Genomic DNA, 14,903 nt, shown 5'->3' on the forward strand with positions numbered 1-14,903 from the left:
GGCCCCAGAATGTTTTTCTTTATTTGTCAACAATGAAGTGATTCACATATTCACATTTAATCAGGCCAGAGCTTCAATTTTGGGATGAATGTGTGTAAAAACAAACACCTCATCATTCACGGCTTTGGTAAAAGTAGCTCAAAAATTTAAGACTTTTAACTACATTTTTCTGTTTTAATGAAGCCCCCCCATGGTCATTCATCCGGGGTTTCTCTGTGAATATCACAGTCGTGCTCGCTGCTCGCTCAGAGTTGAAGTTTAATTTTTCGCTGTAGAAAGTTTTCTTCCCACAGAGTGAACAGCGGACGCTAATGTTTTTGTCACTTTTTACGCAATCAAACTCAAAGTAATGTGATTACTTCCACGCTTTAAACGCTGCACGGTCGTACTCTCTCCATCACTCCATATTATCTGTTGTTGATCTGCACGTCTGTTGCTGCCACGGACGCCACACGCTCGTACGTCATTATCATGAGACACACAAACAAAAGCACGGTTCAGTAACGCAGCGTGCTTACGGGAAAGTAACAGTAATCTAATTTATTTTTTGCAATAGTAATCCCTTACTTTACTTGTTGCGTGAAAAAGTAATCGGCCCATCTGTGGTGAAGCTGTGTGTCAGTGTCACAAGTACGAGTAAAGAAACCCCAAATCAGGACAGTATGTATATTTAATGGTTACACAAACAGCTCAGAGGACAAAAGAACAACCAAACAAAAGCAGCAGCGCACACACACACATCATCCAGCTCAACAACACACTACACTTACATTACATATTCACTGTTTCTGGAGATTACTTTGGAAGATCGTGTTTCAGTGATTCTAACATGTTTTAAGCTGTGATATAAAACATTGATGGACAATAGCAGGTTGTATGAAAGACTTAAAAATTATTGCTACAATGTTAAAAGGTGACATGTCATAACAGATGCACTATGGTTAATGTGGGGACTCCTCAGGGAAGCCTACTGGGTCCTCTTTATTTGCCCTGTACAGTCAAATATCTGAAAATACAGCTGCATGACCTTCTGTGCTGATGATATCCAGCTTTATATGTGTGTGTAACACCTGCTGAGGATGTTAGTACTAGTGCTTCATAAATAGCTATGCTAAACTTCAAACACCACCTTAAAACCTGTTTTGTTACTGGCCCCGAATGGAGTATTTGCCAGTAAACCAGCCACAGTGGGAACGTTACTTTGATTTCAAACACGTTTCAGCAAAACTTTTATATCACAGGCGCTAACCTTTTAAGATTGACCAATGAACAAAACAGAAGTGGTACTGCTGCCGTCTGTTTGGCCAGCTGAGATGGAAATCTTAGTCTGGCACATTGGGAACAGGAGGCATGGAGCAGCCATGCATACGGGGATTTTCCTGAGAATCACAAATCCAAAGCAGAGCATCTCATTCACACAGACCACACAACGACAGGACAACAACAGACAGCGCACAAATGCAACAGAGCAAGCATGGCATGCAGTATCCATACCCTGCAGGCTGGACATGAAAATAACATTTCAGAAGCATCTTACAATAACGAGGGTAACAGCTGCAAATTTCACTCATTTTCTTTTAAAGGAAATGTTTATGAAAATCTGTACAGACCTTTGGTTGGATATGCACTCCTGTATATACCTCTACTGGTGTACAATATACATATTTCAATAACTCTAATTTAAATACTAATTTGGCTAAAATGAATATAAAAAATAACATGTGTATATATAAGTGTCTCATGCTGTGGTCAGCTGTCCACACGTGAAATGAGCTTAATATGCTTTTCTTCCCTTTGAACAAACAACACAGTCGAGCACTTTTACAGGTTTTCATAAACACAGAGTAGAAAAGGTTTTTAACCATCGCAGACACTGCGCCACAACTTATTACACAGGGTTAATATCTGTATAAAATAGATTTCTTTAAATATTACAAAGGTTAGATTTGACATGGTTCCACAGTAAAAACAGTCGAAGACCATCCAGGTTTTGTTTCAGCAGCAAGAAAACAAAGTACGATAACTACAGAAACTCAGGTTACAACAGTGACAGGTCTTCAGCACAGTCGAAGGAAAAGAGCAGAAACTTCAGTCTGCTTGCATATAAAGTCATATTTAAACGGTCACTTGAAAATACATTTTAAAAGTTTACACTTACTGATCGGCAACCTCATAGGCGGCACATGTTGACGATACGTGTTGTCCACATCCTCTTTCAGCTCCATGTTTGGTGTTGATGTTGAGCAAGTAATTTAGTGTTTTTCAGAGTTTTCTGTAGTGTTACTGGAAACTCGAAATGTCCCAGAAACCAAAACTAGGAGCTAAAAGAGGCAAAAAGTTCCAGAGATGGTGCCGGCGCTTTCTGACAGAAGCTGCCACAAAAACCGAGGACGTGTTTTATAACGCAGTGCCACTGATGCTGGTTCAAAAAAGGAAAAGGCATCAGCTTCCCTGCAGCAACACAGTCAATAGTCTCTTTTCCCGCATACAGTCGGTGGGTGTGCCGTTGCTTAGTTTGGGCCCTCTGATGATTCAAGTGCCTGATTTGGAAATGTTTGCTCTGGTAGTGCGATCCTCGGGTTAATGGAAGGCCACTGAATGAAAGCGTTGGTTTCTGAGCTCACCTCGTCTCTGCCTGCCGAAGTCTCCATCACGTAAGAGTTAAAGTACTGTTTTTACTCCTCGATGAGTTTCCAACATTTATTCAGTATCCAAACAGCAAAAATGGTACCAACCATTATTTCATACATGCAGTCATAGTTCATCATCCTGACTGGTAACCAGTATTATGGTCTGTAGTAGGTCTTTTATCAGGAAGCTGCGGGAAGCTGCGGGAAGCTGCGGGAAGCTGGCCAGCGGGCGATGGCGAGACTTTTGTGCCCTTTGATGTCCGAAGCATAAAAACTCATGTTACAGTATTGGTGTTTAACAGTGATATAATATTCAGCTCAGGGTTTCTGCTGAGACACTAAAGAGCCGCGCCGACCTGCAACCAGAGACCAGACACAGCTGAGAAATGTAGACGACTCCGTTTGACTAAGTGCTGGTGTTCAGGCGGAGGCAGTAGCTCCTCCCACTGGGCAGGCCTTCTTAATCCATATGTCACTTCCTGAGGTTTACGTTGGGCTTCCTGTTTATGTCAGTCCAACATGGCGTCCAGCTGGTCGGCCAGGTCATCGAACATGTTGCCGATGTCGTCCAAAATGGTTCCTGCAGACCTCACTTGGTTCGGTCCACTGGTGTTAAAGAATGAGACACAAATGTACATTACTTACGATGCAAACACAGAAGAGAAGAAAGCTTCCATACAGTCTGAAAGCTGCTGTGACACCAGATAACTACCAAAGTAAGGTCCAAACGAAATGCTTCAGTTGCTGTGGGAAGGGCAGCCATGCTGGGGAAAATGAGTCGACTGTGATTTTGACCTGACCCTCAGGTGGGTGATCTTACCTGTCGGAGCTGTTTTCCACGTTCAGTTTTCTCTCGACGTCTTTTAGAGCTGCTGCCAGAGACGTGCTGGTCTGATCCAGTCTCTGCTGAGCCACCTCCACCCCCACGGACGGCTCAGGGGGAAGACCTGGACCCAATGCATATATGTGAGACCTCCCAGCTGCCAGAGACGGGCTCTGGGGGGCCTGAGCGGATGGAGCTGGAGGCCCGCGGGCGGGTGAGGATGGAGAGGCGAAGGCCAGACTTTGAACCACACTGACGGTCACAGTAGGAGACGACAGTCCTGCAGAAGAAGATATCCATACAGTAAAACACCAACAAGTGCCAAGTGAAGGTTGAGACGTGTCAACCTACAAGTCAAGTTACATCCTTTCATCCATCCATGATGCACTGAGCATTTCTTATCTGTTATTAACCTCTGTCTCTCTTCCACAGCATGTCTTTATCCTGTCTTCCTTCTCTCACCCCAACCAATCACAGCAGATGGCCCCGCCCCTCCCTGAGCCTGTCGAGTTTCTTCCTGTTAAAAGGGAGTTTTTCCTTCCCACTGTCGCCAAAGTGCTGCTCATAGGGGGTCATATGATTGTTGGGTTTTCTCTGTATGTATTATTGTAGGGTCTACTGTACAATATAAAGAGCCGTGAGGCGACTGTTGTTGTGATTTGTTGCTGTATAAATAAAATGTAATTGAATTGAATCATGCATCCATTCTAATCTTCCTTTCCATCTCAAGTTCCACCATCACTGACAAACACGACTGAGATACTTCTATCTAGCAAATCTGCAAATTTGTAATAGTACCAAGTTAGAGAGGCAAGGCTTAGCTGATCTGCATGTGCAGAGGCGAGAGAGTGGATATTTGGTGAAAAGATGATGAAGATGGAGCTGCCAGGTAGGAAAAAAAGACGAAGACGTGCAGAGGGTTAGCATGACAGAAGAGGATGCTGGGATAGAGGCAGATGGTCCACTGTGGAGACCACTAAAGGGAGCACCCAAAAGAAAAAGAACCAAGACCCAGGAAAGCGTCTAAGTTCAACTCAAAAAGTCCAAAGCCCAAAAGTCCCAGTCTCAAGCTCTGTCTACAAGTAAAAGACTCAAAGTAACTACGACATGCCCCTACTCCAAGCCCAGAGCCAAAGTTCCAGTTTCTCTTTCATCCAAGTGAAACCAGAGGGCGTAGTAACAGATCACAAGTCAAAGAAAGTAGGACTCGCATGTTTCATCTACAGTCAAATCAGAATTCAGTCAGTTACTGAGCCCACATTTCCTTAAGAAGCAGAATCTGTGGGTTTTATAATGTCACAGCGTATCAGTGAGGTGTAAGTCTCTTACCCTGTGAAGCCAGCAGACTGTGCCGGACAGGTTTGGGGGCGACAGCAGGTTTAGGGGAGAGAGGAGGTTTAATGGGGGAACCGGTTGCTGGACTGGCTGGCCTCTCCACGCTGGTCTCACTGATTCTCAGGCTGACCTCCGGGTTCAGGGATGGAGGCCTGCTGCTGTCAGACTCGGGCTCGGTGGCCCCTGCTCCCTCTCTGCTGGGGGACCCTCCTCCCTGCTCCTTGTCTTTGGGTTTGTGTCGGCGCTTCACCGTGTCCGACTCTTTCAGATTAAACTCCAGCACCTCCAGATTTTTGGCCGCTGGCTTATCAGGAGGCTCCAGCACGGCCTCAGCCCTGGGCGGACCTGGAGCTTTGGGCCTCTGTTTGATGGTCAGGTTGCCCTCTTCGGCGAAGGGGATGCACTCGCTGGAGCTGTTTTGAGGTGACGAGGAGCGTTCCAGTCCATGACCGTTTGACTCTTCTTCCTCGGAGTCCGATTTGACCCCTCGGTCCTGCTTGGTGCTGCCGTTGTTCTCGGTGGAAACACACTGGCTCTTCACCCTCCTCCTTACTCCTGCAACCTCGGAGCTGAGGGAGGGAGATGGAGCCTCGTGCCGCACAATATCTGGTGTGGAGCTGCTCGTCCCCTCTGCGCCGCTTTCCAGGGACGCTGCGATGCTGCGCACGCTCCCCGGACTGTCAGTCACTACGCCGCCAGTGGACGAAGTCGTGCTGCTGTCGCTCAGCTCGCCACTGGTGTTGCTGCTCACTGAGCTCAGTCTCTTTGGGGGAGGAGGAGGGGGACCTTTTTTCCGGGCACGGACAGCAAACGACTGACTGCGTCCCACGCTGCCATTTTTGTCGGGACTTGGCTGCAGTCGAGCCAGCTGGTGGCGGCCGGGCTTGCGCGTTAAAGTGGCGTAAGATGGCACGTTTCCAGCACGCATCAGCTCCTCATCGTCCTCATCGGGCTCTCCGTCTGACAGAGCGTAGCGGGTGATGCTCTGGGTGCGCTTGTTGGGTGGTGTCAGGGTCATAGCGTGGTTCTGGTGCCTGGGAGACGAGTTCAGGTCTGTGGAACCGCACTGAGAGTGCAGGTAACTGAACCCCTTCAGGGTTGGGGAGCCATGAGGGGAGGAGCCTTGGGATCCAGGCAGTTTGGGCTTTGCGGGGATGGCCGGGTACTTGAACACAGTGGCCGTACCCAGAGGAACCTGTTTTGGCAGAGGCTGCTGCTGTAGGGGCCTCTGGTCCCATCCCTCAGGAAGATTCCTCTCCTTGGCGGGGCTGCCCTCCAGGCTCTCCTGGGACCAGTTCTGGGGGGTGATGGAGGCTGTAGGAGGCTCCTGTGAGCGTCCAGAACCTCTGGACCGGGTGTCAATGCTCTCCTGGCTCTGGGACATCCCCACCGCATTCTTGATGGCCAAACCTTCCTCGCAGTCTCCGTAGTGGCTTGACATTGCTGTCTGAAGCTCGGCGCTCAGCTCGCTGTCCTGGAAGGTCAGCATCTTCGGGGTGTGAGGTGAAGAGCATTCGCTGCCAGCATCGGCCTCAATGGCGACCAGGTGAAGGGCTCCGGGACCTTTGCGTCGCAGCGTGCCTTGGCCTGATTCAGCCTGAAGGATCGCTCTCTGGATGTCACACAGCTTCTTAACTGCCAACATCAGCTTCTTCTGGTGGCCTGGAAGCAAATTGAATTATCAGACTCAAAACACAGACAGAAACACAGTCCACAAACTCAAAGATCCAACGAGTCCTCACCCAGCTTGGTGATGCCGATCTCCTGCAGATCCTCCCAGGTGAGGTCTTTGACGATGCTGATGGAGTCATAGCCATTTTCTGAGAGTTTTTTGTGGTACTGTGGGAGGCCGATGGCACTGAGCCACTCGCAGAGATCAGACTGTGAGAAAAGGCCACGTGAGTTGGATCAGGTGAAAAGTATTGATCTTATTATGCAGCAGTGTGTGCACGAAACAGCGGACAGTCTTACTGGGATGTACTCTGGCAGCCACTCGGGGATGTTCAGGTTGTTGATCTCAATGGAGATTTTCTTGCGGTGTCCTGGTTTGGTCACTCCGATGGCCGTGAGATCCTGCACACATTAAACATCAGTGAGTCACCACACGCCACACGCAGAGCCGCATAGTCCTGAGACTGCATCTGAGACTGAGTTTATATCAGTGGTTTACAGTCAGCGTGACACGGGTCAATACTTCACTGGATTATTCAGTTAATCACAAAGAAGAATCTGTCTATGAAAAAAAGGTTCTGTAATTTGTAAGTTTTTACATTGTGTCAAGAATATTTTCGAATTATGAAATACTCTTTAACTTTCACTGATCTTTAGATCATTTTAAACCGGAATAAATAGTGAATTGAATGTGCGAGTGAATGTGAGTGTGAATGGTTGTCTGTCCTTGTGTGTTGGCCCTGCGACAGACTGGCGACCTGTCCAGGGTGTACCCTGCCTCTCGCCCTATGACAGCTGGGATAGGCTCCAGCGCCCCCCGCGACCCTGAAAAGGATAAGCGGAAGCGAATGGATGGATGGATGAATTTACACATTTACAAACGTTTCGCTTCTAATTTTTCTTTCTAACATTTATAAAAAGTTCTGTCACCACTGTGATGTCACCTGTTGGTTTTTGAAGCTTGTGAGCTTTTTTTCGGAAACAGAAACCTTTGGGCAACAAGCGGCGTGGATCTGGAAAATTATTTTTTCATGACATCTAATAGAATTCTAGAATTTTATTATATTTTATGAAGGAGGAAGTCATCTACATAAATCAAACAGTTTGTGTATCAGGCTGTAAACACGTTTGTTTCAGCTGTAAAGTTTTAACATGGGAGTTTATGGGGACTAACTCACTGCTGCCCCTCCTGGGTGTTGGAGAAACTGCAGCTTTTGGTGGTTCAGCGCTAGCCTCATTTTATCAGCTCCGGAGGTTGTCATTTAAGTGAAATCACAATGCCACAATGAGTGTAAAAAGAAAACGCAGAAGTCATGGGAGAAGAGTACAAGGATCTAAAACCTGCAGGGTGTGTTCAGGTCATTGTGAATCAGGTCCAAGTGTGCTGGGACCTGTTTATGTCAGGGGTCCTCTTAGATGGAGATGCAGTTTGTTTTCCTTTGGGTTGGTTCTGATGCAGTGGGTCTAAATTTGGGTCATCCTATGTTGATACTGAGGGCGGATGACTTCAACAGAAGTTGTGCAGTTCTTTTTTAATAAAGGAGTGAAGGGTCACCTCAGGGGTCATCCTGCTGATGGTCGGTACATCATATCCAGCGTTCAGGAAGTTTCCGGTGTACTGCTCGAGCTGGAACTCACTTAGCCACTGATAGATGGCTTCTGCATCCTAAAACACACACAGACATTAATTCATCAGGTGATACACGCAAGTAAGATCTTACTTCTTTTAGTTACAGCTTTTAAATAGAACCAGAGGCCAGCTCAGAGGAATCAGGTTTATGTAAACTCTCAGTTTGTTAAACCTGCTTTCTGGAACTTTCCCACGCTGATGTGCAAATTATTGTGATGCAAAACAAAAACTAACAGCATGAAGTTGGTTTTAAAGTGCTGCTTTTTACCTTCCCATCCAGCAGCTGCTGAGGACGAACAAACTGCTGGGAGAAGCTCTGCTCTGCAGGTCTCTGCACCGTCACTGTCTGCCTCCGAGGAGTCCCGCCTACACGAAGGAGATGATCAACGCAGATCAAACACACCTTAGATATTATTTACTGCAGCACCTCAAAGTGACAGGAGGTAAAATAAGGCAGGAAATGGAACGGAAGGACCAATGTATGCTGCTGCAGAACATATCTCTGCTTCACAGATGGTGCATTACGACTTTTATCGTAATTTCAGATGTGATTTAAGACCAGTGTTGGGAAGATTACTTTTAAAATCTATTCCACTACAGATTACAGATTACATGGCCCAAAATGTATTTTGTAACATATTCGGTTACATTACTCAATGAGAGTAACATATTCTGAATAATTTGGATTACTTAATATATTATCATGCTTTTTACAACTATATGAAAGTACTATGCCCCTCTGCGAATCGCTACCTTATCGCGGTGGAGGGGTTTGTGTGTCCCAGGGATCCCAGGGGCTATGTTGTCTGGTGGCTAGCCCCTTGGTAGGGTCTTCCATGGCAAACTGGTCCTGGGTGAGGGACCAGACAAAGAGTGATTTAGGAGACCCCTATGAAAATACCACCGAGGGAACAGTTCACCCTGCCCGGGATAGGGTTACTGGGGCCCCACCCTGGAGCCAAGCCCAGGGAGGGTACCCGAGGGCGAGCGTCTGATGGCCAGGCCTTAGTCCATGGGGCCCGGCCGGGCACAGCCCGAAAAAGGGAGATGAGCCCATCTTTCTGCAGGCCCACCACCGCACGACTCACCGTAGGGGTCGGGTGCAATGTGAGTCGGGTGGCAACCAGAAGCGGAGGTCCTGGCGGACCGATTCCCAGCTACAAAGACTGGCAACTGGGACATGGAATGTCATCTCTCTGGTGGGGAAAGAGCCCGAGTTAGTGCGTGAGGTTGAGAGGTACCAGCTAGATACAGTCGGGCTCACCTCAACGCATGGCCTGGGCTCTGGAACCAGTCTCCTGTAGGGGCTGGACTCTGTCTCGGTCTGGAGTTGGCCCTGGTGAGAGGCGTCGGGCTGGGGTGGGTATCTTGTTATCCCCTCGGCTTGCTGCTGGTATGTTGGGGTTTCTCCCAGTGGACGAGAGGGTTTGTTCCCTTCTCCTTCGGGTCAGGGAACGGGTCTGACTGTCATCTGTGCTCATGCGCCGAGTGGCAGTTCAGAGTACCCAGCCTTTTTGGAGTCCCTGGTTGGGGCACTGGAGGTAGCTCCCCCTGGGGACTCTGTTGTCCTACTGGGAGACTTCAGTGCTCACGTGGGCAACGACAGTGAGACCTGGAAGAGTGTGATTGGGAGGAATGGCCTCCCGGATCTGAACCCGAGCAGTGTTTTGTTACTGGACTTCTGTGCAAACCAGTTTGGCCATAACGAACACCATGTTCGAACATAAGAGTGTCCATAAGTGCACGTTGCACCAAGAAACTCTAGTCCACAGGTAGATGATCCATTTTGTAATCCTATCACCAGACCTGAGGCCTTATGTTTTGCACACTCGGGTAAAGAGAGGGGCTGAGCTGTCAACTGATCAACACCTGGTGGTGAGTTGGATCAGGTGGCGAGGGAGGACACTGGACAGACCTGGCGTGCCCAAACGTACAGTAAGGGTGTGCTGGGAACGTCTAGCAGAGGCCCCGGTCCGCGAGATCTTCAACTCACACCTCCGGCAGAGCTTCAACAGCATTCCGAGGGAGACTGGGGACATTGAGTCCGAATGGACCATGTTCAGCACCTCCATTGCTGAAGCCGCTGCACTTAGCTGCGGGCGCAAGGTAGTTGGTGCCTGTCATGGTGGTAATCCCCGAACCAAATGGTGGACACCAGAGGTGAGGGGAGCCACCAAGCTGAAGAAGGAGTCCTATCGGGCTTGGTTAGCCTGTGGGACTCCGGAGGCAGCTGATAGGTACTGACAGGCCAAGCAGAATGCAGCGGGGGGTGGCAGAAGCAAAAACTCGGGTGTGGGAGGAGTTTGGAGAGGCTATGGAAAAAAAGACTTTGGGACTGACTCGAAGAGATTCTGGCAAACTGTCCGGCGACTCAGGAGGGGAAAGTGGTGCTCTACCTGTATTGTGTATAGTGCGTGTGGAGTGCTGCTGACTTCGACTGAGAAAATTGTCAGGCGGTGGAAGGAATACTTCGAGGATCTCCTTAATCCCACTGGCACGTCTTCCGTGGTGGAAGCAGAGTCTGGGGACGAAGGGGATGACCCACCAATCTCTGGGGGCGAGGTCACTGAGGCAGTTACAACTCCTTGGTGGCAGAGCCCCTGGGGAGGACAAGGTCCGCCCCGAGTTCCTGAAGGCTCTGGATGTTGTAGGGCTGTCTTGGTTGACAGGTCTCTGCAATGTTGCGTGGAGATCAGGGGCAGTACCTGTGGACTGGCAGACAAGAGCGGTGGTCCCCATCTTTAAGAAAGGGGACCGGAGGGTGTGTTCCAACTACAGGGGAATCACACTCCTCAGCCTCCCTGGGAAAGTCTATGCCAGGGTGCTGGAAAGGAGAGTTTGTCCGCTAGTCGAACCTCGGATGCAGGAGGAACAATGCGGTTTTCGCCCTGGTTGTGGAACACTGGACCAGCTCTTTATCCTCTCGGCGCATGGGAGTTTGCACAACCAGTCTACATGTGTTTTGTGGACTTGGAGAAGGTTCTGTGGGGAGTGCTCCGGGAGTATGGGGTGTTTGGCCATTCAGTCCTTATACGACCATTGCAAGAGCTTGGTCCCCATAGCCGGCAATAAGTTGGACTTGTTCCTAGTGGGTGATGGGCTCCGCCAGGGCTGCCCTTTGTCACCGATTCTGTTCGTAGTTTTTATGGACAGAATTTCTAGGCGTAGCCAAGTGGCGGAAGGCTTTCACTTGGGTGGTCTCAGGATCTCATCTCTGCTTTTTGCAGATGATGTGGTCCTGTTGGCTTCATCAAGTGATGGCCTCCAGTTTGCCTTGGAATGGTTCGCAGCTGAGTGTGAAGAGGTGGGAATGACAATCAGCACCTCCAAATCTGAGGCCATGGTCCTCAGCCGGAAAAGGGTGGAGTGCCCATTCCGGGTCAGGGATGAGTTCCTGCCCCAAGTGGAGGAGTTTAAGTATCTCGGGGTCTTGATCACGAGTGATGGGAGAAGGGAGCGGGAGATCGACAGACGGATTGGTGTGGCTGCAGTGATGCGGACGCTGTACTGGTCTGTTGTGGTGAAGAGGGAGCTGAGTGTAAAAGCGAAGCTCTCAATTTACCGGTCGACCTACCCTCACCTATGGCCACGAGCTGTGGGTAGTGACTGAAAGAACGAGATCGCGGATACAAGCGGCGGAAATGAGCTTCCTCCGAAGGGTGGCTGGCCTCTCCCTTAGAGATAGGGTGAGAAGTTCGGCCATTCGGAAGGGGCTCAGAGTAGAGCAGCTGCTGCTCCACATTGTAAGGAGCCAGCTGAGGTGGTTCAGGCATCTGACAAGGATGCCTCCCGGGCGGCTCCTGGGCGAGGTTTTCCGGGCATGTCCCACTGGGAGGAGGCCCCAGGGCAGACCCAGGACACGCTGGAGAGATTATATCTCTCGGCTGGCCTGGGAACACCACCCCCGGATAAGCTGGAGGAGGTGGCTGGGGAGAGGGAGATCTGGGCTTCTCTGCTTGGGCTGCTGCCCCGCAACCCGGCCCCGGATAAGCGGAAGAAAAGGGATGGATGGATGGATGTACTATTGCTGTGTAATTTATTACTATTGCTGAAGGTTGCTCACCATACCAATATCAACTAGATTTTTTAATCTTAATATAAAATGAGTAACAGTAAGGTGGGCATTAGGTAAGGCTGCACTTTTTGCAGCGATCTCGTATAGAAAAATATTTCTGTATCAGTAATATGTTTTCTTTTTGTCTGTTAATAATCATGTGGAACTGCACATGATTATTTGCAGCTAGCAGGTTGTTAATGCTATCCATCAAGTCTAAAAACAGCATGTTAATACGTGGAGATCCTGAAGGCTGAAAGTGTTCTAACATCTCAGCTGTTTGTTTTCATTCAGGCATACATGTGTACTATGTTTATTAAGAGAGATTAAGCTTGTGTTTCTGTCATGTAGTGATTGTGCTTAACTGTATGAAGCTTATTAGACATTATGAAACAGATGATACATAAAAGCAAATCTTGCCAAAGTGCTTAAAAAACTTTTTGAAATTACCTTTTTTTTCTTAAAGAAATCTACTACATCATTAGTAAGTTTTATGTCATGTGTAATTTCCATTGCAAATATTAATCACAGTTAAATTAAGAGGGGATGGAGCTGTGATGTCATCAAGTACACTGCCGTTCCAATTGTGGAAAGATTGCGCTGTGTTCTCAGGAAATCTTGAGTATTTACAAACAGTCTAACAGTCTATGATCTAACCTCAGCTAACGCCAGCTAATAATGTTAGCTCGGTGGAGAGTAGCCTTCATTAATAGTAATAAAAATCACACAGCAATAGAACATCGAAGATACTGAATCCAATTCTTCTTAAGGAGTGGTGTTGGAAATTCCAAGTAAGAATTCCTGCCCGTGCACTGCTGGCTCTGTTGTGCTGGCTCCGGGTCCATTGCGTAACTGACACTATTAACAGGACGCTTACATTAGAGCCTCTTATTGAGTGTTTTGTTTGGGTTTTCAGCAATGAGAATCAGTGTATTAATCCCAGAAGGAAATTGAGTAAAGTGCCGCGGGTCGTACTTGAACACGGGCCGGCCGCTCTCAGCTATGCACCATATGCTTGCATGCTCATCCAACTGACCTACACCTACCCTCCACTGCATTTAATCACCAAAATTGGAGAAAGCATAGAGAGGGGATAGCCTGACATATGAAACAGGAAATGACCGCCGAGTATTCTATTTATTTCAACAAAGTAACTGTATTCTGATTACCACCTATTTAAACGGTAACTGTAAGGGAATACTCATATTTTGTATTTTAAATATGTAACACCAGTACATGTATTCTGTTAGTCCCCAACACTGTTCAACACACAGACAGTCGCAGCAGATGGCCCCGCCCCTCCCTGAGCCTCAGGTTACTTCCTCTTATAAGGGGGTTTTTCTGCTCATAGGGGGTCATATGATTTTGGGGTTTTTCTCTGTGTGTATTATTGTAATATAATGAATTGAATTGAACTGAATAGGTACCTGCAGGATGATCGGCCGGCCTGCCAAAGTCAGCAGACTGCCCTGGATCAACAGCAGAGGGCGCCGCCTGCACATAAAAACATGTAAAACAGCAGCGGCGCAGTCAGCGAGCAGCACAGAGCTTCACATCAACACACAAAATAAAATAATTTAGAAGAAAAACTATAAATGCAAAGGCAAATCTGTGCAAATCGTGACACATGAGAGATTTCAGCAAATCTTTAGGTCAGTTTAGGAGCTTTTACTGAGTCTGACTCTCAGGTATTCAAATCATTAATGTGATAAGCATTTTGGATTAACAGGCTTCTCCCTTATGAGTCCAGTTTTCTCTAACCCTTTTTTCAGCCATCATTATCTGATCCTATATTTCGAGATTGGCATGACAGGGGCATTACATGTTTCAATGATCTGTTTTTTGACAATACCTTTACATCTTTTGCTCAGCTTTCTGAAAAGTTTAATCTCCCACGTACACATCTTTGCAGATATGTGTAGATCAGACATTTCCTTCAATCTCAGATTCCAAATTTCCCGGTAGCTCCAGCTGCAAGCCCAGGGGATATGCACCTTACTCTAGTTCCAACACGTAAAGGGTTTATCTCTTATCTATGACAGGCTGGTGAGCATGAACGTTTCCTCGATAGATTGGATTAAAACGGCCTGGGAACAAGATTTAAATCAGTCATTGTCTATGGATACACGAGACTTAATGTGCCGCCACTGTCTTTTACAATTTAAGGTCGTGCATAGGTTCCATCTCTCCAAAGTCAAACTATCTCGTACGTATCCGAATGTTGACCCCTCTTGTGATAAGTGTGGGAGTGCGGAGGCTTCCCTTATCCATATGTTCTGGGCGTGCCCTAGCCTGGAGAGATATATTTCAAACCTTGTCCCTAACTCTTGGACACCATATGGATCCTAATCCATTAGTTGCTCTTTTTGGCACCACCGGGGAGGCTGATGCACGGTTGACCTCGTCACAGCGTTGCACGCTCTCCTTCGCCTCCCTTGTAGCTAGACGTACAATCCTACTAAGATGGAGGGCTGCCCCTTTGCCCAGCCAGGCTCAATGGCTGAGGGACCTTATGTATTATCTGAGCCTTGAAAAGATCCGGTATGCGATTAGTAATAACAGCGGCAAGTTTTACAAGGTGTGGGGGCGATTCCTGAAACACTTTTCCAGCCTTGGAATCCGACTTCCAGCATTACTCAGTAAATCCTCCCCCCTTCTTCTTCTTTTGTAAACTGATAAAAGCAATAATAAGACATGTGAGCGTTCACTCAGTTCAAGTCAAATATGAAATGTTTCCATCCACAGTGCAGTGATAACTTC

General features: G+C 47.8%; 1 protein-coding gene across 5 annotated transcripts in view; it reads right to left on the reverse strand.

Annotated features, from left to right (window-relative positions):
* Positions 1-539: 539 nt before the first annotated feature.
* The window catches only part of caskin2b (CASK interacting protein 2b), a 56,465-nt gene continuing 42,101 nt past the window's right edge, over positions 540-14,903 (reverse strand). For all 5 annotated transcript variants that reach the window (XM_085272327.1, XM_085272326.1, XM_085272324.1 and 2 more), the window contains 8 exons: positions 13,571-13,637; positions 8,358-8,455; positions 8,015-8,125; positions 6,760-6,861; positions 6,531-6,669; positions 4,783-6,450; positions 3,451-3,733; positions 540-3,236 (listed from right to left, as the gene is read on the reverse strand). In XM_085272327.1, the coding sequence (XP_085128453.1) occupies positions 3,140-3,236; positions 3,451-3,733; positions 4,783-6,450; positions 6,531-6,669; positions 6,760-6,861; positions 8,015-8,125; positions 8,358-8,455; positions 13,571-13,637 (2,565 nt within the window). In that variant the 3' untranslated portion in view covers positions 540-3,139. The remainder of the gene's footprint in view (positions 3,237-3,450; positions 3,734-4,782; positions 6,451-6,530; positions 6,670-6,759; positions 6,862-8,014; positions 8,126-8,357; positions 8,456-13,570; positions 13,638-14,903) is intronic.

Source organism: Mchenga conophoros, linkage group LG4 (assembly GCF_057382185.1).
Source record: "Mchenga conophoros isolate Kocher_MC1m ecotype Shallow Benthic linkage group LG4, M_conophoros_male_GT1.1, whole genome shotgun sequence".
In the NCBI taxonomy this organism is placed as follows: domain Eukaryota; kingdom Metazoa; phylum Chordata; class Actinopteri; order Cichliformes; family Cichlidae; genus Mchenga; species Mchenga conophoros.